A 25,208-nucleotide genomic window follows, 5' to 3' on the forward strand; every position below is an offset into this window, starting at 1 on the left:
TTCTTCTGACTCCAGACACAAGTTCCCTCCATTGTCCCTGACTGGCCTACCCTCGCTCTGACCATCCTCTTGTTCCTCATATAAGTGTAGAATGCTGTATTCACCATAAAATGCAAATGTCTATAAATCATTCAATTCAGATTACATTTTTGAATGACAGCCTGATTCTGAACAAGGAGATAGCAGCCAGCTTTACATTTAGCAAACAATTGCCAAGATCAAAACACGTTCCTCCTCCTATTTGCGAAGGATTATCCTGAAGACTGTCCTCAGTGGAATGCTCCATGGTAGTGAATGCTGGAGAAATTCTGAGATAAAAGCCACTATTTAAGTGATTTCATGGTCCATTGTGTTTGCCTTGAATTCACTATGATCACAGGTGACCTTGCACTATCACTGCATTTTTCCTGCCCACTCTCCAAGTCCCTTGATTCCTGGAGAAATCGAACATTGGTGTGTCACCAACTGAGCAGCCAGAACCTTCTGGGGTGGAGAACCCAAGATATTCACAACTATTTGGGTGAAGCCATTGTTCCTCATTTCATTCCTTAATGATCAACCCCTTATTCTGAAATGTTCTCACTTTCCCACATATACCTTTCAGACGGCACGGTGGCTCAGTGCTTAGCACTGCTGCCTTTCAGCGCCAGGGTCCGGTTCGATTCCAGCCCCGTGTGACTGTGGGTTTCCTCCCACAGTCCAAAGATGTGCAGGTCAGGTGAATTGGCCATGCCCATAGTGATAGGTGCATTAGTAGGGAGTAGGAGAACAGGTCTGGGTGGCTTACTCTTCAGAGGGTCGGTGTGGACTTGTTGGGCCAAAAGGCCTGTTTCCACACTAATCTAATCTATCTACGCAGTGATGCTCTTTCAGAATCTTAAATGGTTCAATTAGATCATTACTCATTCTTCCAACCTCCAGATAGGATTGACCAAATTTATTCAGTCTCTCATTGTAGTGGAAACCTCACATATCAGGGACCAATCGAGAACTTAGTGAGGCATGAGATTGGAGAGAGACAGCAGGATCTGTGAACAAGCAGAGGTTGTGATGGTTAATTATTGTTTCTAATTTGATCTACATAATCTTTCTTATTGTAGGAATAAGGAACAGTTTAGATAACTGTGAGCGAGTTCCAAACCAGGATCAGCTGGACCGTGACAGTGATGGGGTTGGAGATGCCTGTGACAGCTGCCCCAACATCAGAAACCCGGATCAGGTTAACATTGAGTATCCATCAGGCACCGGGCCCCTTCTCCCTCTGCCAGAGACCCTTGACCATTCTCCCTGGGAACCCGTCTCTTCTACTCAGAAGCCCTCGTCACCTCTCAAAATCTCAGCACAATGCCTCGTTCATGATGCATGGAAATTTTAGACTTTACCATTTTCTGGTTATTGTAAAGGAGAAAGGGATGCTTCTTGGTCTCTCTGTGTAAGGTTGGGTGGAGCGGCATCCTCTATTGCTCTGTGAGATTCCCTTGTCTCTCTGGGGGTGGGGGGCTATGCCCACACTGAGCTAGGATGAGTTGCATTGAATGATCATAATTTGATGTTGATTTTGACTTTTCCAGTTGGATGATGACAATGACCTTGTAGGTGATTCCTGTGATACCAACACAGACAGGTGAGCACTGCAGTCTTCTTATTATCACTCAGTCGGAAGTTATAGTCAACAAGTAAGGTCGGATCAATTGGAATGAAACACAATGGTTCTGAGAGGGATTATCCACACTATACGACAAAAATCCTGAAAATGGACTCTCAGTCAAATCAGCAGATGAAGATTCAAGAAAGTAAGCGAGAAGGAGAGAGAGAGAGAGAGAGAGCGTGGTGTGTGTGAAGGTGTATGGGTGGGAGGGTTAATGCATGTATGGATCTGTGTATGAACTTGCAGGGGGTGGTGTTCCCATCTGCTGCCATTATCCTTCTAGATGGAAGTGGTTTGGAAGGTGCTGTCTGAGGATCTTTGGTGAGTTTCTGCAGTTCAGCTTGTAGATGGTATACACTGTTGCTACTGCGCATCGGTGGTGGAGGTAGTGGATGTGGTTCCAATCAAGCGGGCTGCTTTGCCCTGGATGGTGTCATGTTTCTGGAGTGTTGTTGGAGGTACACCTATCCAGGCAAGTGGGGAGTATTCCATCACACTCCTAACTTGTGCCTTGTAGATGGTGGACAGGCTTTGGGGAGTCAGAAGTTGAGTAATTCAATAATAGAACTCCTAGCTTCTGACTTGCTTTTGTAACCACTGTATTTATATGGCTAGTCCAGTCCAGTTTCCAGTCAACAGTAACCTCAATGAAATTGATAGTGGGGGAATCCAGTAATGGTAACATTATTGAATGTTAAGGGGTGGTTGTTAGATTCTTTCTTAGTGGTGATGATCATAGCCTGGCATTTGTGTGGCATGAATGTTACTTGCCACTAGTCAGCCCAGCCCAAGAGATGACTTATCTCCAAACAACATGCCCATCTTACTCTGTGTCAAGTATGCCCATTGAACAGTTTTACCTCTGATTGCCATTGACTGCTGGGGTCCTTGATGTTACACTCGATCAAATGCAGCCTTGATGTCAAGGGAAATCACTCTCACTTCACCTCTGGAATTCAGTTCCTTGTCCATGTTTGGACTTTGATCATAACAAGAAAGTGAATTTGTGGGTAAGTGTGAGTGAGGGATGTTATATAACTGTGTCTGCTCATTATGTTCTATCCACTGTTGACAGTGATGTTCTCTCTCTATCCTCAGCGATGGTGATGGGCACCAGGACAGCAGAGATAATTGCCCGACAGTCATTAATAGTGCCCAGCTAGACACAGACAGGGATGGACTGGGTGATGAATGTGATGACGATGATGATAATGATGGAATTCCTGATCATGTCTCCCCTGGACCAGACAATTGCCGACTTGTAGCTAATCCAACACAGGAAGATTACGATGGTGAGTGACAACTGTTTGCATCTTTCTCAGTCTTTGTCTCAGGAAGTGGGACAGAGGGGGATTACTTTAGGATTGATACAGGGAAATGGGGATAGTGGACGTGGGACTGGTTTGGGATTGATACTGGGCTGTGAGAGAAGTGTGGGGCAGAGGGATTAGTTTGGAATTGATTCAAGGCTGTGGGGGGGACAATGTGGGGAATGGGATTAGTTCAGGATTGCTTGGATATAGTAGATCAAACCAGCTGAACTGTACTAAGTTAATCAGAGGTTACTAAGTTAAACTTGTTTGAAATATGTGACAGGTGATGGGCTGGGAGATGCGTGTGAAGGAGATTTTGATGATGATAAAGTCATTGATGTTATCGACGTTTGTCCCGAAAATGCTGAGATTGCACTCACTGATTTTCGAGCCTATCAGACGGTGATCCTGGATCCTGAGGGAGATGCACAGATTGACCCAAACTGGGTCGTCTTAAACCAGGTACCTCACCTGAACAGTATAGAGCACACATGGTGTACCTCAAATAAGGCTATGGTACCCACTGTAAACAATATAAGATCCTCTAGACTTTATTTTGAGACAACATTCTGCACACAAGTCAGATAAATATTTCCATTACAATTATTTTCCTCAGCTCTGAAATACCTAGAGTTAAACTAATCATTAGTTTCAGTTGATCTGTAATTTTAACTGAGATGCATTGGTGTGTCCTATTCATGCAGGTTTCATTGAGATTTAGGATCCTCTTCATTAGTTGAAAACTTATTTCTGATTGAATTTTCACTGCTGTAGTTATTTTGTGCTGACACATTGATGTTTCACCATAATGCTTGATAGAATGTAGAATTTTACAGTTCAGCAGACACCATTCGGCCCATTGTGTCTGTACCGGCCCCTGAAAGAGTACACAGCTAATCCCATTTTCCAGCACTATCTCCATTGCTCTCTAACTTCATCCCTTTCAAATAAAGATGCAACTCTGTTTTGAAACCTCCTCCACCCCTCTCCCAGGCAGTGCATTCCAAATCCTAACAACTCTGTGAGTAAAGATGTTTCTCCTCATCTCACTCCTAGCTTTCTTGCTGACAATCTTGAAGTTGTGAGCCCTAATTACTGATATACCAACTAGTGGAAACAGAATATCCTTCTTTATCCTGTTAAAATTGTTCATCATTTTGAACACCTCAATAAGGTCACCTCTTCATCTTCTCTGCTCCAAGGAAAATAAGTCCAATCTCTCTAATCTTTTCCAAATCTAAAATCCTTCATTCCTAGTATTATTCTAGCAAATCTCCTTTGCACTCTCTCCAGGACTGTAACATCCTACCTTAAATAAGGTGCCCAGAGTTGAACACATTACTCCAGACGTGGATCTGACCAATAGTTTGTAGAGGTGTAGCCTCACTACCTTGCTTTTATACTCTATGCTGATTCCTGAAGGGCTTTTGCCCAAAACGTCGATTCTCCTGCTCCTCGGATGCTGCCTGACCTGCTGTGCTTTTCCAGCACCACACTCTCGAGTCTAATCACCAGCATTTAGAGTCATAGAGATATACAGCATGGAAACAGACCCTTCGGTCCAACCTGTCCATGCCGACCAGATATCCCAACCCAATCTAGTCCCACCTGCCAGTACCTGGCCCATATTCCTCCAAACCCTTCCTGTTCATATACCCATCCAAATGCCTCTTAAATGTTGCAATTGTACCAGCCACCACCTCTTCCTCTGGCAGCTCATTCCATACACGTACCACCCTCTGTGTGAAAAAGTTGCCCCGTAGGTCTCTTTTATATCTTTCCCCTCTCACCCCAAACCTATGCCCTCCAGCTCTGGACTCCCCGACCCCAGGGAAAAGACTTTGTCTATTTACCCTATCCATGTCCCTCATAATTTTGTAAAACTCTATAAGGTCACTCCTCGGCCTCCGACGCTCCAGGGAAAACAGCCCCAGCCTGTTCAGCCTCTCCCTATAGCTCAGATCCTCCAACCCTGGCAACATCCTTGTAAATCTTTTCTGAACCCTTTCAGGTTTCACAACATCTTTCCGATAGGAAGGAGACCAGAATTGCACGCAATATTCCAACAGTGGCCTAACCAATGTCCTGTACAGCCACAACATGACCTCCCAACTCCTGTACTCAATACTCTGACCAACAAAGGAAAGCGTACAAAACACCTTCTTCACTATCCTATCTACCTGCGACTCCACTTTCAAGGAGCTATGAACCTGCACTGCAAGGTCTCTTTGTTCAGCAACACTCCCTAGGACCTTACCATTAAGTGTATAAGTCCTGCTAAGATTTGCTTTCCCAAAATGCAGCACCTCACATTTATCTCAATTAACCTCCATTTGCCACTTCTCAGCCCATTGGCCCATCTGGTCCAGATCATGTTGTAATCTGAGGTAACCCTCTTCGCTGTCCACTACACCTCCAATTTTGGTGTCATCTGCAAACTTACTAACTGTACCTCTTATGCTTGCATCCAAATCATTTATGTAAATGACAAAAAGTAGAGGACCCAGCACCGATCCTTGTGGCACTCCACTGGTCACAGGCCTCCAGTCTGAAAAAACAACCCTCCACCACCACCCTCTGTCTTCTACCTTTGAGCCAGTTCTGTATCCAAATGGCTAGTTCTCCCTGTATTCCATGAGATCTAACCTTGCTTATCAGTCTCCCATAGGGAACCTTGTCAAACGCCTTACTGAAGTCCATATAGATCACATCTACTGCTCTGCCCTCATCAATCTTCTTTGTTACTTCTTCAAAAAACTCAATCAAGTTTGTGAGACATGATTTCCCACGCACAAAGCCATATTGACTATCCTGAATCAGTCCTTGCCTTTCCAAATACATGTACATCTTGTTCCTCAGGATTCCCTCCAACAACTTGCCCACCGCCGAGGTCAGGTTCAGCGGTCTATAGTTCCCTGGCTTGTCTTTACCGCCCTTCTTAAACAGTGGCATCACGTTTGCCAATCTCCAGTCTTCCGGCACCTGTGACTATCAATGATACAAATATCTCAGCAAGAGCCCACCAATCACTTCTCTAGCTTCCCACAGAGTTCTCGGGTACACCTGATCAGGTCCTGGGGATTTATCCACCTTTAACCGTTTCAAGACATCCAGCACTTCCTCCTCCATAATCTGGACATTTTGCAAGATGTCACCATCTATTTCCCTACAGTCTATATCTTCCAAATCCTTTTCCACAGTAAATACTGATGCAAAAGATTCATTTAGTATCTCCCCCATTTTCTGTGGCTCCACACAAAGGCCGCCTTGCTGATCTTTGAGGGGCCCTATTCTCTCCCTAGTTACCCTTTTGTCCTTAATGTATTTGTAAAAACCCTTTGGATTCTCCTTAATTCTATTTGCCAAAGCTATCCCATGTCCCCGTTTTGCCCTCCTGATTTCCCTCTTAAGTATACTCCTACTTCCTTTATACTCTTCTAAGGATTCACTCGATCGATCCTGTCTATACTTGACATATGCTTCCTTCTTCTTCTTAACCAAACCCTCAATTTCTTTAGTCATCCAGCATTCCCTATACCTACCAGCCTTCCCTTTCACCCTGACAGGAATATACTTTCTCTGGATTCTTGTTATCTCATTTCTGAAGGCTTCCCATTTTCCAGCCGTCCCTTTACCTGCGAACATCTGCCTCCAATCAGCTTTCAAAAGTTCTTGCCTAATACCGTCAAAATTGGCCTTTCTCCAATTTAGAACTTCAACTTTTAGATCTGGTCTATCCTTTTCCATCACTACTTTAAAATGAATAGAATTATGGTCGCTGGCCCCAAAGTCTCCCCCACTGACACCTCAGTCACCTGCCCTGCCTGATTTCCTAAGAGTAGGTCAAGTTTTGCACCTTCTCTAGTAGGTACATATATATACTGAATCAGAAAATTTGTCTTGTACACACTTAAGAAATTCCTCTCCATCTAAACCTTTAACACTATGGCAGTCCCAGTCTATGTTTGGAAAGTTAAAATCCCCTACCATAACTACCCTATTATTCTTACAGATAGCTGAGATCTCCTTACAAGTTTGTTTCTCAATTTCCCTCTGACTATTGGGGGGGTCTATAATACAATCCCAATAATGTGATCATCCCTTTCTTATTTCTCAGTTCCACCTAAATAACTTCCCTGGATGTATTTCCGGGAATATCCTCCCTCAGGTGTAATGCTATCCCTTATCAAAAATGCCACTTCCCCCTCCTCTCTTGCCTCCCTTTCTATCCTTCCTGGAACATTAAGCTGCCAGTTCTGCCCATCCCTGAGCCATGTTTCCATAATTGCTATGATATCCCAGTCCCATGTTCCTAACCATGCCCTGAGTTCATCTGCCTTCCCTGTTAGGCTCCTTGCATTGAAATAAATGTAGTTTAATTTATTAGTCCTACCTTATCCCTGCCTGCCCTGACTGTTTGACTCACTTCTGTTCTCAGCTGTACCCATCTCAGACCAATCTCTTTCCTCACTATCTCCCTGGGTCCCACCTCCCCACCTTACTAGTTTAAATCCTCCCAAGCAATTCTAGCAAATCTCCCTGCCAGTGTATTAGTCCCCTTCCAATTTAGGTGCAATCCGTCCTTCTTGTACAGGTCACTTCTACCCTAAAAGAGGTTCCAATGATCCAAAAATGTGAATCCTTCTCCCATTCACCAGCTCCTCAGCCATGCATTCGTCTGCTCTAACCTCCTATTCCTGCCCTCACTAGCTCGTAGCACTGGGAGTAATCCAGATATTACTACTCTCGGACCTCCTTTTTAAATTTCTGCCTAACTCTCTGTAATCTCCCTTCAGAATCTCAACCTTTTCCCTTCCAATGTCATTGGTTCCAATGTGGACAATGACCTCTTGCTGGTCCCTCTCTCCCGTGAGAACATTCTGCACCCTCTCTGAGACATCATTGATCCTAGCACCAGGGAAACAACACACCTATTCTGCTTTTTCGCTGCTGGCCACAGAAATGTCTGTCTGTACCTCTGACTACAGAATCCCCTAACACAATTGATCTCTTGGAAGCCGACGTACCCCTCGTTGCATTAGAGCCAGTCTCAATGCCAGAAACTTGGCTGCTCGTGCTATGTTCCCCTGAGAATTTTCCAAAAACAGCATACCTGTTTGAAATGGGTATATCCACAAAAGACTCCTGCACTAGCTGCCTACCTCTCTTACCCTTCCTGGAGTTAACCCATCTGTGTGACTGTATCTGAGACTTTCCCCCCTTCCTATAACTGCCATCGATCACATACTGTTGCTGTTGCAAATTCCTCATTGCTTCTATCTGTCTCTCCAACTGATCCACTCGATCTGATAAGATTCGCATCCAACAGCATTTATGGCAGATATAATCTGCAGTAATCCTTAAACTCTCTTTAAACTCCCACATCTGACAAGAAGTACATATCACTGCAAATTTGCAGTCCTCACTTTCTCCCTTTTCACTCCGTGCCTCTATTTATAAACCCAAGGAAGTTAGAAGTCTTAACAACTGTTTCAACTTGCCTGGCCACCTTCAGAGAATTATGTAGATGAACTCGAAGGTCCCTCTGCTCCTTCATGATGAGGATAATCTGTTCATAAATCCTTTAAAATCTGTATACCTGTGTTGGTGAGATAAATATTCCAGATTTGTAATAAGTTTGATTTCTAAACTGCTCATGAGCTATTTCAGAGATGTATCTCACAGTTGGATCATTCATGGTTAATGTGACATTGCAGGGGATGGAGATTGTGCAGACAATGAACAGTGACCCAGGTCTTGCAGTTGGTAAGAGAAGTCACTCTCTCAATTTTAATATTTTTAAAATGACAGAAATTGCATAAAATTAGAATCAATATCACCCTGTCCTGCTAATGGGGAATGTGTTGAGGAAGCTTTACTCTGTACCTAGCCCCATGCTGTCCCTGTCCTAGAGTGTTTGATGGGGGAACAGTGTCATGGGAGCTTTACTCTGGATCCTTGTGAATAGATCCTTACAGATGATGAAGTACAAAATCAGACAAGGATCATTTTCCTTCTTGGTGGGTTTACACATGGGACGGCGTGTTAGAGATTCTTGCCTCCTCATTACCAACAGTGTCCTAATGGACTCCCTTTATGTTTATTTGAATACACCAATAAACAAATTAACCAATGCTCAGCAAAAAGAAACCATAAATAGAAATTTATTAGCTTACATTAAAAGGTGATTTGGGAGTTGGAAATGCAGTCTCCCCATTCTGGTACCCCTGTGGTCATGGTCAGCCTCTATCATTTTGGTGGACACTTTGTGCTGTTTGTCCAGGGGGTCTTAGACTCAGAAGTAGGCACAATAGAGAAGTAGCCAGTTAGCTCCACACCACACGCAGACAGTCAGATGGAGTGCCACAGTGTAATATACTCTGTCCTTGTGAACACTGTCCACCACCTTTAACAGCATAAGCAACCAGCCACTAATATATCTAATCCTACACTGACTGAAAGAGCTACTTCTAACAAGGCTTCAAAGCTTGCTGGATGTGACAGCCTCCATCTCACACCAGTATTGTTCCTTCTCAAATTAACATTGAAACTCTGTGGGATTGAGAATCAAGATATACAATATTCCACTTTCCCAAAGACTGTTTTAAATTTCTCCCGCCCCTCAATAATTGAGAATGTGAAGCGGTTGCTCATGTACCATCGACTCTTTCATTGGAGTGATCCTGTTCTCTCTGCTCAGGTTACACAGCCTTTAATGGGGTGGATTTTGAAGGAACATTTCATGTTAACACAATGACAGATGACGACTATGCCGGGTTTATCTTTGGCTATCAAGACAGCTCCAGTTTCTACGTGGTTATGTGGAAACAGACAGAACAAACCTATTGGCAAGCTAATCCCTTCAGGGCTGTGGCAGACCCTGGAATCCAGCTCAAGGTGAGTGACTGTTCTGGATCTGAAATCTCTCCGTGCTGGTGGAATAGGCCATGGAATGAGACTACAGAGTGTGAGCTGATCCTGCACTGACAGCATGTTAATTCCCATGTCAGCCTTTCCATCCTTCAATCTGTGTCACAGTCTCCTCTCTGTATCCCCTGCCCTCCTGTGCCCCCACTCCATAATCACCCTCACTTTCCTGGTCCCAAGCTCCACTTCCCCCAAACAATTTTATCCTCCCTCAGTATTGCCAGCTCTGACTGTGTTCTAACCAATCATTACTGTTCTGTTTTACTCTCAATAGAAATAAATTCCGGTGTTTGTTCACACGATTTATGGTTCTGTCTTTATACATTTGTTGCTTTATATGTTTGTATTTCATGATTTCTACACCTCACCTACATTTGCATCTCAGACACTTTGCAAGGACAAATTTTATAGGCCAGAAGCAGGAGTGGTGGGACTAATTGGGCAGCTATTTCAGAGAGCCAGTGTAAGAATAATGGGTCAATAGCCTCCTCCAGTGTTGTGTCATACTCTGATTGTACACCATGTGAACCTGCTGAGAGTATGTGGTCTGTGGCAATTGACATCTGTTAACATGGATGATAGCTATAAGTCTGGCTGACTGCGCTGTCCCTAAACATTCAAATATAGAATTCAGAGATTTATAATCATTTTGTGATGGATCTGAGCTGGGGCAGTGGAAACATGATCTCACTAACTGCCCGCGAGATGATGAAATGAAGTTATACTATAAAGGAGAAGAGGGACTGCCAGGAGGTGATGTGGATGAACAAGTTTGTTCTGGTCCCTGCTGTTTCCCATTTGTGAGGAGATCACTGTCATTGTGGTGGTCAAGAAGTCAGAAGTCACACGACACCCAGGTTATAGTCCAACAGGTTTATTTGAAATCTTTCAGAGTGTAGCTCCTTTATCAGGGGCTTCATCAGCCACTTCACCTGATGAAGGGGCTATGCTCTGAAAGCTGGTGATTTCAAACAAACCTATTGAACTACAATCTGGTGTCGTGTGACTTCAGATGCTGTCCACCCTAGTCCAACACCAGCACCTCCACATTGTGGTGGTTTGTTGAAGGGAGATTAACCAGACAAAGTCAGAAGACACTGCCTAAATGTTAGGAAGATCTTGCACTTCTGATCAACTTACTGAGGGAGTCATAAGCATCTGTGAATTATAATCAACTCTGATTTCTCATACACTACATTTGACTGTATCCCTGACTTAATTTAATGAAGCCATCCCACTTGTAATGGAAAGGGAGAAGCGGGTCTTGGTGGCAGATAAAGGATCTGTGATACCTTTGTACCAATTGATTTGTTAAACAGGCAGTGAAATCTCAGACTGGCCCAGGGGAACACTTGCGGAATGCCCTCTGGCACACAGGAGATACCAGCAATCAAGTCAAACTTCTGTGGAAAGACCCTAGGAATATTGGGTGGAAAGACAAGACTTCATATCGCTGGTTCCTGCAACATCGTCCCCAGGTTGGGTACATCAGGTAGGTCATAGTGTGAGGGGTGGAGGGATTGGGGGAATGAGTCACAGGGTAGAGAACATTGCTGGAGGTGTGGGTGATTCTCAGCCCAAACCCTGTTTCGTTATCCCTTCCATCAAGCAGATATTTACATAATCACAAATCAGAAACTGGTTGCTAGGGAAGACTGTACCACCCAGTCTCACTAGGGTGGCACCAAAGGTTGGTTGTACTATTTGGTACCCATTTTCACAAAGCGGTGCAGTCTTTCAGTTCTCGTCGCTTCGTCTCCAGGGTCACCCTTCCACTGATCTCCTGCCATTCGCAACCCCTTGTACCCCATCGAGCTTCTTTTTGTTTCCACAGAGTCCGACTATATGAAGGACCAAAGATTGTGGCAGATTCAGGGGCAATCATTGACACTACGATGCGTGGAGGGAGACTTGGAGTCTTCTGCTTCTCACAGGAAAACATCATCTGGGCAAACCTACGCTACCGCTGCAATGGTAAGGCGAGGTGGCGGGGCGGTAGGAGGAGCGTGAAGGAGACTGGGGAATGAGGGGAGAGTGACTTTAAAGGAGAAGGTGGGGTCTTTAGAAGGATGATGGGAGATGAGATGTGAGGGCTGATGAAAGAGGGTTGAGAGGACAAAGTAGTTGGGGGATAGAAGGGGTGAGTAAGAGAGGAGAAAGTGAGGACTGCCAATGCTGGAGATAAGAGTCGAAAAGTGTGGTGCTAGAAAAGCACAACTGGTCAGGCAGCTTCCAAGGAGCAGGAGGGTCGATGTTTTAAGTGTAAGCCCTTCATCAGGATTGAACTGGTCTACAGGAATAGTGCCAGAAGACTGAAGGATAGCAAATGTTGTCCTCTTGTTCAAGAAGGAAAGTAGAGATAACCTTGATAATTATAGATCAGTGAACCTTACTTTGGTTGTGGGTAAAATGTTGAAAAAGGTTATAAGAGATACGATTAATAATCATCTAGAAAGGAATAAGTTGATTAGGGATAGTCAACACAGTTTTGTGAAGGGTAGGTCGTGCCTCACAAATCTTACTGAGTTCTTTGAGAAAGTGACCAAACAGGTGGATGAGGGTAAAGCAGTTGATGTGGTGTATATGGATCTTAGTAAAGTGTTTGATATGGTTCCCCACGGTAGGCTATTGCACAAAATACAGAGGCATGGGATTGAGGGTGATTTAGTGGTATGGATCAGAAATTGGCTAGCTGAAAGAAGACAGAGGGTGGTGGTTGATGAAAAATGTTCATGCTGGAGTTCAGTTACTAGTGGTGTACCGCAAGGATCTGTTTTGTGGTTACTGCTATTTGTCATTTTTATAAATGATCTTGAAGGATGGGGTTAGCAGTTCAGGCAGCATCCAAGTAGCTTCGAAATCGACGTTTCGGGCAAAAGCCCTTCATCAGGAATAAAGGCGGTGAGCCTGAAGCATGGAGAGATAAGCTAGAGGAGGGTGGGGGTAGGGAGAAAGTAGCATAGAGTACAATGAGTGAGTGGGGGAAGGGATGAAGGTGATAGGTCAAGGAGGAGAGGGTGGAGTGGATAGGTGGAAAAGGAGATAGGCAGGTAGGACAAGTCCGGACAAGTCATGGGGACAGTTACTGAGCTGGAAGTTTAGAACTAGGGTGAGGTGGGGGAAGGGGAAATGAGGAAACTGTTGAAGTCCACACTGATGCCCTGGGGTTGAAGTGTTCCGAGGTGGAAGATGAGGCGTTCTTCCTCCAGGCGTCTGGTGGTGAGGGAGCGGCGGTGAAGGAGGCCCAGGACCTCCATGTCCTCGGCAGAGTGGGAGGGGGAGTTGAAATGTTGGGCCATGGGATGGTGTGGTTGATTGGTGCGGGTGTCCCGGAGATGTTCCCTAAAGTGCTCTGCTCAGAGGCACCCAGTCTCCCCAATGTAGAGGAGACTGCATCGGGAGCAACGGATACAATAAATGATATTAGTGGATGTGCAAGTAAAACTTTGATGGATGTGGAAGGCTCCTTTAGGGCCTTGGATAGAGGTGAGGGAGGAGGTGTGGGCACAGGTTTTACAGTTCCTGCGGTGGCAGGGGTAAGTGCCAGGATTGGAGGGTGGGTTGTAGGGGGGGAGGCATGGACTTGACCAGGTAGTCACAGAGGGAACGGTCTTTGCGGAAGGTGGAAAGGGGTGGGGAGGGAAATATATCCCTGGTGGTGGGGTCTTTTTGGAGGTGACGGAAATGTCGGCGGATGATTTGGTTTATGCAAAGGTTGGTAGGGTGGAAGGTGAGCACCAGGGGCGTTCTGTCCTTGTTACAGTTGGAGGGGTAGGGTCTGAGGGGCGGAGGTGCGGGATGTGGACGAGATGTGTTGGAGGGCTTCTTTAACCACGTGGGAAGGGAAATTGCGGTCTCTAAAGAAGGACGCCATCTGGTGTGTTCTACGGTGGAACTGGTCCTCCTGGGAGCAGATACGGCAGTGGCGGAGGAATTGGGAATACGGGATGGCATTTTTGCAAGAGGTAGGGTGGGAAGAGGTGTAATCCAGGTAGCTGTGGGAGTCGGTGGGTTTGTAGAAAATGTCAATCTCAAGTCGGTCGTCATTAATGGAGATGGAGAGGTCCAGGAGGGGGAGGGAGGTGTCAGAGATGGTCCAGATAAATTTAAGGTCAGGGTGGAATGTGTTGATGAATTGCTCAACCTCCTCGCGGGAGCACGAGGTGGCGCCAATGCAGTCATCAATGTAGCGGAGGAAGAGGTGGGGAGTGGTGCCGGTGTAATTACGGAAGATCAACTGCTCTACGTAGTCACCAAAGAGACAGGCATAGCTGGAGCCCATACGTGTGCCCATGGCTACCCCTTTGGTCTGGAGGAAGTGGGAGGATTCAAAGGAGAAATTGTTAAGGGTGAGGACCAGTTCAGCCAAATGAATGAGTGTGTCGGTGGAAGGGTACTGTTGGGGACGTCTGGAGAGGAAAAAACGGAGGGCTTGGAAGCCCTGGTCATGATGGATGGAGGTGTAGAGGGATTGGATATCCATGGTGAAGATGAGGCATTGGGGGCCAGGGAAACGGAAGTCTTGGAGGAGGTGGAGGGCGTGGGTGGTTTCTCGAACGTATGTGGGGAGTTCCTGGACTAGGGGGGATAGGACAGTGTCGAGGTAGGTAGAGATGAGTTCAGTGGGGCAGGAGCATGCTGAGACAATGGGTCGGCCAGGGTGGTCAGGATTGTGGATCTTGGGAAGGAGGTAGAACCGGGCAGTGCGGGGTTCCTGGACTATGAGGTTGGAAGCTGTGGGTGGGAGATCTCCTGAGGTGATGAGGTTCTGTATGGTCTGGGAGATGATGGTTTGGTGATGGGGAGTGGGGTCATGGTCAAGGGGGCAGTAGGAAGAGGTTTCCTCAAGTTGGTGTTTGGCTTCAGCAGTGTAGAGGTCAGTGTGCCAGACTACCACTGCGCCCCCTTTATCCGCTGGCTTGACAGTGAGGTTGGGATTGAAGCAGAGGGATTGGAGGGCTGCGCGTTGTGAGGGTGAGAGGTTGGAGTGGGGGAGGGAGGTAGACAGGTTGAGGTGGTTGATGTCCCGGCGGCAGTTGGAAATGAAGAAGTCGAGGACAGGTAATAGGCTAGCGCGGGGTGTCCAGGTGGATGCAGTGTGTTGGAGGTGGGTGAAGGGGTCCTCGGAAGGTGGGCGAGAATCCTGATTGTGAAAGTAAGCTCGGAGGCGGAGGCGACGGAAGAATTGTTCGATGTCACGGTGTGTATTAAATTCATTGATGCGTGGACGGAGGGGGGTGAAGGTGAGTCCTTTGATGAGGACTGATCGTTGGTCCTCAGTGAGGGGGAGGTCTGGGGGGATGGTGAAAACTCGGCAGGGCTGGGAGCTGGGATCTGGTGTGGGTGTAGAGCTGGGAGTGGGGGCGGAACCTGTAAGTGGAGTGGGTGTGGTGGTGGGGGGAATGGGGGTGGAGGCATGAGCAGGGGTAGTGTTCCCCTCGGGGTTCTGGGGGGTGGGGATAGTGACAGTGGGATCTGTGGGGGGCATGTCAGCAGAATGCAGGTGAGTGGCGCTGGTGGGGGTGGAAGTGGTGGTGACCACAGCAGTAGGGGTGGCGGGAGTCACTGAGCATGTGGCATCAGCGATGATGTGAAGGGCAGAAGTGATGTCAGGTGTGATGCATGAGGAATTGTGAGGGGGTGGAAGTGGTTGTGGGAGGGGCCATGATGGGGGCGGAAGTGACATCATCAATCAGCATGGGGGTGGTAGCTGCATGGCTAATGGTGGAATAGGTTTCGAGGCCAGGGGAATCTTCTGGAATGTTTGAGGAGCGCTGGTTATGGAGGTGGGTGGAGAAAAGTTTGTTGTACTTACAGTTTTTGATGTTTGAGATGGAATTGAAATACTGTTTGTTAAGAGTATGAATTCTGTTACCCCAATGGAATAGAGAGTACTGGGCTAATGGTAAATTTCTTGGTAGTGTAGATGAGTAGAGAGATCTCAGTGTCCACCTATATAGATCCCTGAAAGTTGCCACCCAGGTTGATAGGGTTGTTAAAAAGGAATATGGTGTGTTAGCTTTTATTGGTAGAGGGATTGAGTTTTGGAGCCATGAGGGCATATTGCAGCTGTACAAAACTCTGGTGCAGCTGCACCTGGAGTATTGCGTAAAGTTCTGGTCACCGTTTCATAGGAAGGAAGTGGAAGCTATCAATTTGAGCAACTGTTATTCCGACTTTATGGTGCCTACCAGTCAACTCATTTCCCAGTCATGTCAGTAATTTGCTCTCAATTCCATGGGCTTCTACATGACTAGACTGGATTTGACTCAAAACCCGAACTCAATTCTTCCACCCCACCAACCCTAACCTCCTTCCCAATATGGGAATGCCCCTCAATATCATTAGACACTGAAATGGCACAGTCTTATGTCCCACTCATTGGACATGTTTTTAAACTCACTACTAATCAATGAGACAGTCTAATTCTCCCAAAACAAATGTGGAGCCTGAGAGAAGTGAATTAGCTCATTTGCTTTCCATTTTGCACTGGAAACTGCTCACTGTCATAGTACAATAGTTCAGGGATGACACAATCATGGTCTGCAATGATTCAGATCACCCATCATAAAGCATTCACTACCCACTTCCCACCACTAAACCCAGCTCATATCAGATCTATCTCTGCCCTCTTCTTCCCCTCTTCATACTCCAGCCTTTTTTAGAATCAAATAATTCCAAGATATAGAAATAGACCTTTACCCATCAAGTCTGCACTGACAAGAGAAACTCTAAATCTAACGACTCCCAATTTCCATTACGTCATAGAACATAAAAAATACAGCACAGAACAGGCCCTTCAGCCCACAACGCTGTGCCAAGGATTATTCCTAATCTAAAATAACCGAACCTACACACCCCTCAATTCACTGCTGTCCATGTGCATGTCCAGCAGTCACTTAAATGTCCCCAGTGACTCTGCTTCCACCATCACCGCTGGTAATGCATTTCATGCATTCACAATTCTCTGCATAAAGAACCTACCTCTGACGTCTCCTCTATACTTCCTAATAGCTTAAAACCATGACCCTCGTGAGAGTCAATCCTGCCCTGGGGAAAAGTCTTTGGCTATTGACTCTTTCCATGCCTCTCATTACCTTGTATACCTCGATCAGGTCACCTCTCTTCCTCCTTCTCTCCAGAGAGAAAAGTCCGAGCTTAGTCAACCTCACTTCCTAAGGCAAGCCCTCCAGTCCAGGCAGCATCCTGGTAAACTTTCTTTGCACCCTCTTCAAAGCCTCTGTATCTTTCCTATAATAGGGCGACCAGAGCTGGACACAATATTCCAAGTGTGGTCTCACCAGGGACTTGTAGAGCTGCAGCAAAACCTTAAATTCAATACCCCTTTTAATGAAAAGCCAAAACACACATGATTTCTTACCAAGAGTCTAGATTAGAATGGAGCTGGAAAAGCACAGCAGGTCAGACAGCATCCGAAGAGTAGGAAAATTGACATTTCGGGCAAAAGATCTTCATCAGGAATAGAAGCAAGGTGCCTGCAGAGTGGAGAGATAAATGAGAGGGGGGTTGGGGTGAGGAGAAAGTAGCATAAAGTACAATAGGTGAATGGGGGTGGGAATGGAAGTGACAGGTCAGAGAGATGGGTGGGGGAAGGTAGCAAAGAGTACAATGGGTGAATGGGGGTGGGGATGAAGGTCAGAGAGGAGGGTGGAGTGGATAGGTGGAAAGGTGGAAAGGAAGGTAGGTAGGTAGGACAGGTCATGGGGGTGGTGCTGAGCTGGAAGGTTGGAGCTGGGGGGAGGTGGGGGAAGGAGAAATGAGGAAACGGATGAAATCCACATTGATGCCCTGGGATTGAAGTGTTCCAAGGCAGAAAATGAGGCGTTCTTCTTCCAAGCGTCGGGTGGTGAGGGAGTGGAGGTGGAGGTGGCCCAGGACCTCCATGTCCTCGGCTGAGTGGGAGGGGGAGTTGAAATGTTGGCTCACAGGGCGGTGTGATTGATTGGTGCGGGTGTCCTGGAGATGTTCCCAAAATCGCTCTACTAGGAGGTTTCCAGTCTCCCCAATGTAGAGGAGACCGCATCGGGAGCAACGGATACAATAAATGATATTGGTGGATGTGCAGGTAAAACTTTGATGGATGTGGACGGCTCCTTTGGGGCCTTGGATGGAGGGGAGGGAGGAGGTATGGGCACAGGTTTTACAGTTCCTGCGGTGGCAGGGGAAGGTACCAGGTGGGGAGGGTGGGTTGTAGGGGGGTGTGGACCTGACCAGGTAGTCACGGAGGGAATGGTCTTTGCAGAAGGCAGAAATGGGTGGGGAGGGAAATATATCCCTGGTGGTGGGGTCCGGTTGGAGATGGTGGAAATGTCGGCAGATGATTTGGTTTATGCGAAGGTTGGTAGGGTGGAAGGTGAGCACCAGGGGGTTCTGTCCTTGTTACGGTTGGTGGGGTGGTGTCTGAGGGCAGAGGTGCGAGATGTGGATGAGATGTGTTGGAGGGCATCTTTAACCACATGGGAAGGGAAATTGCGGTCATCTGGCCATCTGGTGTGTTTTGTGGTGGAACTGGTCCTCCTGGGAGCAGATACAGCGGAGGCAGAGGAATTGGGAATACGGGATGGCATTTTTGCAGGAGGTAGGGTGGGGAAGAGGTGTAATCCAGGTAGCTGTGGGAGTCGTTGGGTTTGTAAAAAATGTCAGTGTCAAGTCAGTCATCATTAATGGAGATGGAGAGATCCAAGGAAGGGGAGGGAGGTGTCAGAGATGGTCCAGGTGAATTTAAGGTCAGGGTGGAATGTGTTGAAGTTGATGAACTGCTCAACCTCCTCATGGGAGCATGAAGTGGCATCGATGCAGTCATCAATGTAGTGGAAGAAGAGGTGGAGAGTGGTGCTGGTGTAACTACAGAAGATGGACTGTTCTACATAACCAACAAAGAGACAGGCATAGCTGGGGCCCATACGGGTGCCCATGGCTATCCATTGGTCTGGAGGAAGTGGGAGGATTCGAAGGAGAAATTGTTAAGGGTGAGGACCAGTTCAGCCAAACAAATGAGAGTGTCAGTGGAAGGGTACTGTTCGGGACGACGGGACAGGAAGAAACGGAGGGCTTAGAGGCCCTGGTCATGATGGATAGAGGTGTAGAGGGATTGGATATCCATGGTGAAGATGAGGCGTTGGGGGCCGGGGAAACGGAAGTCTTGGAGGAGGTGGAGGGCGTGGATGGTGTCTCGAACGTATGTGGGGAGTTCCTGGACTAGGGGGGATAGGACAGTGTCGAGGTAGGTAGAGATGAGTTCGGTGGGGCAGGAGCATGCTGAGACAATGGGTTGGCCGGGGTGGTCAGGATTGTGGATCTTGGGAAGGAGGTAGAACCGGGCAGTGCGGGGTTCCCGGGATTATGAGGTTGGAAGCTGTGGGTGGGAGATTTTACCTACCTGATTTCTTAACAACCCTATCCACTTGGATGGGTATTTTGCGGGATGTATGCACTTGAACACCAAGATCCCTCTGTTCCTCCACACTGCCAAGAAACCTGTCTTTAATCCTATATTTAGCATTCAAGTTTGACCTTCCAAAATGCATCACTTCACATTTGTCCTCCATCTGCCATTTCTCAGCCCTGCTCTGCATCCTGTTTATGTCGCGCTGCAGCCTGCAATAGCCCCAATACAATCAACAGCACCTCCAACCTTCATGTCATCGGCAAATTTACTAACCCACCCCTCAACCAAGTCATTTATAAAAACTACAAAAAGCAGAGTCCTGCAAGACACCACTCACCACTGACGTCCAGGCAGAGTACTTTCCATCTACAACCACTCTCTGCCTTCTGTCAGCCAACCAATTCTGAGTTCAGACAGCCAAATCTCCCTGTGTCGCATAACTCCTAACTTTATGAATGAGCCTAACGTGGGGAACCTTATCAAATGCCTTGCTAAAGTCCATTTACACCACATCCACTGCTCAACCTCCATTAACCTGTTGTGTCACCTCTTCAAGGACATCAATAAGATTTGTGGGGCATGACCTGCCCCTCACAAAGCCATGCTGACTGCCTTTAATCACACTATGCTTTTCCAAATAGTTATAAATCCTATCCCTCAGAATTCTTTCCAAATTCAGACATAAGACTGACTGGTCTGTGATTGCCAGGGATTTCCCTATTGCCCTTCTTGAAAAGAGGAACAACATTCGCCTCTCTCCAATCCTCCGGTACGACTCCTGTGGAGAGTGAGGAAGTAAAGATCTTCGCCAGAGGGTTAGCTTTCTTGCTGACTGGAGCAGCCTAGGATAAATCTGGTCTGGCCCAGGGGACTTACTAATCTTAATGTTTGCCAAAATTTCCAGCACATCAACTTCATCAATCTTGATCTGGTCAACCCTGTTTCACAGCTCCTCAAAGTTCTCATTCACAACAAGGTCTCTTTCCTTAGTAAAAACCTAAGGAAAAAACACATTTAGGGCTTAACCTATCTGCTCAGACTCCACACACAAGTTCCCTCCGCTATCTTTGACCGGCCCTACCTTCTCCCTGATCATTCTCTTGTTCCTCACGTATCAGTAAAATGCCTTTGGGTTCTCACTAATCCTCTCTACCAGGTCTTTCTTGTGCTCCCTCCTGACTCTCCTCAGTCCATTTCTGAGCTTTTTAGATTATTAGATTAGATTAGATTAGATTACTTACAGTGTGGAAACAGGCCCTTCGGCCCAACAAGTCCACACCGACCCGCCGAAGCGCAACCCACCCATACCCCTACATCTACCCCTTACCTAACACTACGGGCAATTTAGCATGGCCAATTCACCTAACCTGCACATCTTTGGAGTGTGGGAGGAAACCGGAGCTTCTTTCTAGAAACCTATAATCCTCTAAAGCTGTGCTAGATCCTTGCTTCCTCCACCTTACGTGAGGTGCCTTCTTCCTTTTGACGAGAAGTTCCTCTGTTCCCGTCATCCAAGATTCCTTAATCTTACCCCTTCTTACCTGTCTCAGTGGAACAAATCTGTGCATCACTCGCAACAACTGCTCCTTAAATAGTCTCCACATGTCTGCTGTGCCCTTTCTGTGGAACAATTGCTCCCAATCTGTACTTCCCAACTCCTGTCTGATAGTGTCATAATTTCCTTTTCCCCAATTAAATATCTTCCCTTGGTAACTGCTCCTTTCCCTCTCCAAGGCTATGGTAAATGTGAGGCAGTTATGATCACTGTCACCAAAGTGTTCTCCCACCGTGAGATCTGACACCTGTCCTGGCTCATTGCCAAGCATCAAATCCAAAATGGCCTCTCCCCTCGTTGGCCTGTCTACATACTGAATAAGGAAACCCTCCTGAACACACCTGACAGAAACGGCTCCATCCAAACCATCTGCATTCAGGAGGTTCCAGTCAATATTGGGAAAGTTGAAGTCACCCATAACAACAACCCTGCTACATCTGCATTTTTCCAAAATCTGCCGGCCTATGAGATCTTCAATCTCCCATCTCCCTACTGCTATTAGGGGGTCTGTAGCAAACCCCCAATGAGGGGGCTGTTCCCTTGCTGTTCCTAACTTCCACCCATACTGACTCAGTAGACAAACCTTCCTCAACAACCTTAGTTTCTGTAGCTGTGATGCAATGCTACGCCCCCTCCTCTTTTTCCACCCTCCCTGTTCTTTTTAAATGTTCTAAACCCTGGAGCATCTACAACCAGTCCTGCCCCCATGAAACTCACGTCTCTGTTATGGCCACAACATCATAGTCCCAGATATTGATCCATGCTCTAAGTTCCTCACTGTTATTTCTGATACTCCTTGCGTTAAAGCAGACACACTTTAACCGATCCCTTTGTTTCATCACGTGAGAAACCTTCCCAATAGATTCACTACATCCTGTCATTGCGCCATATGTAACTACCCCCCTCTCAGATATGTAGCGCTGCCGCACCCCCCTGCCAATCTAGTTTATACCCTCCCGAACCACACAAACAAATCTCCCACCCAGAACATTTGTGCCCCTCCAGTTCAGGTGCAACCCGTCCTTCATGTACAGGTCCCACCTTCCCCAGAAGGTGTCCCAATGGTCTAGGTATCTGAAGCCCTCCCTCCTGCACCAGCCATAGCTTTGAATTTTATGACATTTCAAGTGCTCGTCCAAGTATGTTTCAAAGGTTGAGGTTTCCTGCCTCAACTATCTTCCCAGGCTGCGCATTCCAGATTCTCATCTCTCTGGGTTAAAAAAAATTTCTTCAAGTCCCCTTTAAATCTCCTGCCTTTCATCTTAAAATTATTCCTTGAATGGACACCGTCTGTGCTGTATCATTTCTATGCTTTCTATTTTCCATGTCTTTCAATCCTATTCACTTTAGTCAGATCTCTTTGCTCCAAAAGACGACAACCTGAGCTTATTCAGCCTCTCTTCATAACTAAACTATTCCATCCCAGGCAACATCCTGGTGATTTGCTGCTGCATCCCCTCGTATGAACCACATCCTTCTAATCCTGTGGTGATCAGAATTGCACACAGTACCCCAGCTGTGGCCAAACCAAAGTTCTGTATAGTTCCAACATGATCTCCCTGCTCTTATAACTATTCCATGGCTGTTATAGGTATGTGTCTGTATGTCTTAATCACACTTGTCCTGCCACCTTCAACAGTCTGTGGACAAGCATCATAAGATCTAGCTGTTCGTCTGAGCTTCTTAGCATCCTGCCACTCATTAATTACTCTCATCTTGTTACATCTTACTCATATTTATCAGAGTTAAATGTTAATTGTTCTGTTTTTGTCTTTGTCAGACACAATTCCAGAAGATTTCCACCCAACACAACTTCAGAACCGGTTTTGAACACTGGACTCTGAACCCAGAAAATGCTTTTAGAACTTACCAACTCTGGGAAGTGACAACATCTCAAACTTTCAAAAACAATACTGGAACTTTTCCCACGGATTTAGATGAAAACAACCACCAAAACACCTGGACCCTCAATGGATGATGGCAAGGGCAGGGTCTTAAAGCCTTTCGTGATCAATGGATTGAACAAATTCTTATCAGTATTAAGATGGCCAATCAATTGTCTGACTCATTGCAATTTGTTTCTTGTCATTTGATCTTTGGGATTTAGGAAATAGACATTTGTAGATTTTAGATCAGAGCAATTTAGTATAAAGGAAGATCAAGAATTTGTGAAGTTGAGATTATTAGCTTTGGTCAGTGTTGAATAAGCAAGTTAGGTATACTTTAATGATTCTGTCATTTGTGCTGGCTTACAGGCACACTTAGCCCCAGGGTTATTTCTCTGCTTAAGATCTGCTCCTCCTAGACCTAACAACTTGGTGAAACATTTCTCCTTATTTTCCCCAATAGATTTATTTTCCAATTATTTTGGTCGTTGATTTTTAGATTCGAGTTCCTTTATTAATACTGTCAAAGCCTTTCACCATCTTGTAATCAAGAGATAATCTCTAAGACTTGGAGTAAAGAAGGGTTAATGTGTCACGAGCCTCACAATTTAAGTCCCTCTTTATTGGTAAATTTTAGTGAACATTTTCTACACGCTTTTGATGAACTTAGTATTTTTCTTATATGTGGCACCCAGATAAAAAGTCATTAAAATACTGCCAAGCCTTCAGTTATTCACGATCATTTAAACCAAATTCCAATCCTACCCACTTGTAACATTTGTAGAGGATTGTGTGCAAGAATAATAACAATAGTCAATAATTGAACATGTGAGCAAGGATTATCCAACAGACTGACAATGTTTAACCATTCCATCATTTCTCAATAATCCTGCTTATAGCTGCACTATCACAACCTATATAGACGCTATAAACCAAAGTTGACAGATATAACCAATAATATATAGCATTTTGATTCAATACAAAGATTTTCTGAATAAAACTTGTCCTGAATTTGTAAAAACTAGTGAGTCAAGATTATTTCTTCATAAATGTTTGATACAGGACCTAGCATGATGAGATGGCCTTTTGCATGCATGATTCCAGGAGTGAGAACAATGTATCACATTTTTTACAACTCAAATATCTGTCACATTCTATTATTCTGAAATACAGTTACAGTTGGTGTGTAATGAGATCTAGCAGATCAAAGCCAACACTCTCAAAAATCCAGGTAACTTATACTTAATATGTTTATATGCCTCTCCACCAGCCCCCATCAAAATCTCCCTATGACAGGAACAGTATGGGGTTTGATAACAGAATAAAGCTTGCTCCACACCATCCCCATTCAAACACTTCCATGACAGGGATAACATGAAGTTACTAGATAGAGTAAAACTTTATGTAAGGCAACACCACCACCCACAAGTTCCCCTCCAAGCCACTCACAATCCTGACTTTCAAATACATCCTTTTCCTTCAGTGTCACGTTCAAAATCCTGCAACTCCCTTTCTAACGACATTGTGGGTCAATCTACAACACATGGGCTCTGCTGTGGTTCAAGGAGGAAGCTCACCACCATCGTCTCAAGGGCAACTAGGGTCAGGTAATGACTGCTGGTCAGTCAAGGATGCCCATGTCCACAAGTGAATTTTAAAAAATAAGTAAAATCTCCCAACAATGTTCCTCAGTGTCATGTGGAATTGCACCCAGATTGTGAAACCCACATATCTTGTACCTTTTTTTATGATTTGGAGGAGCTAGTGTTGGACTGGGGTGTACAAAGTTAAAAATCACACAAACCTGGTTGTAGTCCAACAGGTTTAGTTAGAAGCACTAGCTTTTGGAGCGCTGCTCCTTCATCAGGTGGTTATGGAGTATAAGATCATCAGACACAGGATTTATAATAAAAGTTTACAGTGTGATGCAACTGGAATTATATATTGAAAAAGACCTGGATTGTTTGTTAGAATGATCATGTTGGTTCCGTTCTTTCATATGTAAATCCCAGAAATCTTTAAAAAAAAAGTTACATTCTCAAGTGAACTTTAACAATAGGTACCATGTCAGCTCAGATAATGCATTGAAGGTGTTAGGTGCCCTGTGTAAGGCTGTCTGTGCCCCAGTGTTCAGACTGATTCTATTTCTAAAAAAAGAGATTTACAGAATCTTACATGGATCCATGCAGTTTTTGAGCAAAATAAAATGTAATTCTGCAAGTACAAATTCACCCCTCAAACTTATATATGTGTGTGTGCATGTGTGGTAGGGTATGAGTGGCTGTGAGAGTGTGTGTATATCTGTATGGGTGTGATTGTAAAGAGGTATTAAGTTTGAGAGTGGGTGCGTGTGTGGGTGTGTGAGTGAGAGTGTGAGAGAGAGAGAGAGAGAGAGAGAGAGAGAGAGAGAGAGATGCATTGGGGTAACATGAACCCAAGGTATCGAACTTAGCTGTCAGCCTCTGCTCAG

General features: G+C 45.6%; 1 protein-coding gene across 1 annotated transcript in view; it reads left to right on the top strand.

Annotated features, from left to right (window-relative positions):
* comp (cartilage oligomeric matrix protein) overlaps positions 1 to 23,759 on the top strand; it is a 48,931-nt gene extending 25,172 nt beyond the window's left edge. Inside the window, exons 11-19 of the mRNA XM_072594509.1 lie at positions 1,101 to 1,219; positions 1,572 to 1,624; positions 2,747 to 2,940; positions 3,245 to 3,423; positions 8,679 to 8,727; positions 9,662 to 9,858; positions 11,208 to 11,380; positions 11,723 to 11,862; positions 22,633 to 23,759. Of these exons, the coding sequence (XP_072450610.1) occupies positions 1,101 to 1,219; positions 1,572 to 1,624; positions 2,747 to 2,940; positions 3,245 to 3,423; positions 8,679 to 8,727; positions 9,662 to 9,858; positions 11,208 to 11,380; positions 11,723 to 11,862; positions 22,633 to 22,682 (1,154 nt within the window). The 3' untranslated portion in view covers positions 22,683 to 23,759. The remainder of the gene's footprint in view (positions 1 to 1,100; positions 1,220 to 1,571; positions 1,625 to 2,746; positions 2,941 to 3,244; positions 3,424 to 8,678; positions 8,728 to 9,661; positions 9,859 to 11,207; positions 11,381 to 11,722; positions 11,863 to 22,632) is intronic.
* The last annotated feature ends 1,449 nt before the right edge of the window (positions 23,760 to 25,208 follow it).

This window comes from Chiloscyllium punctatum, chromosome 24 (assembly GCF_047496795.1).
Source record: "Chiloscyllium punctatum isolate Juve2018m chromosome 24, sChiPun1.3, whole genome shotgun sequence".
Lineage (NCBI taxonomy): Eukaryota > Metazoa > Chordata > Chondrichthyes > Orectolobiformes > Hemiscylliidae > Chiloscyllium > Chiloscyllium punctatum.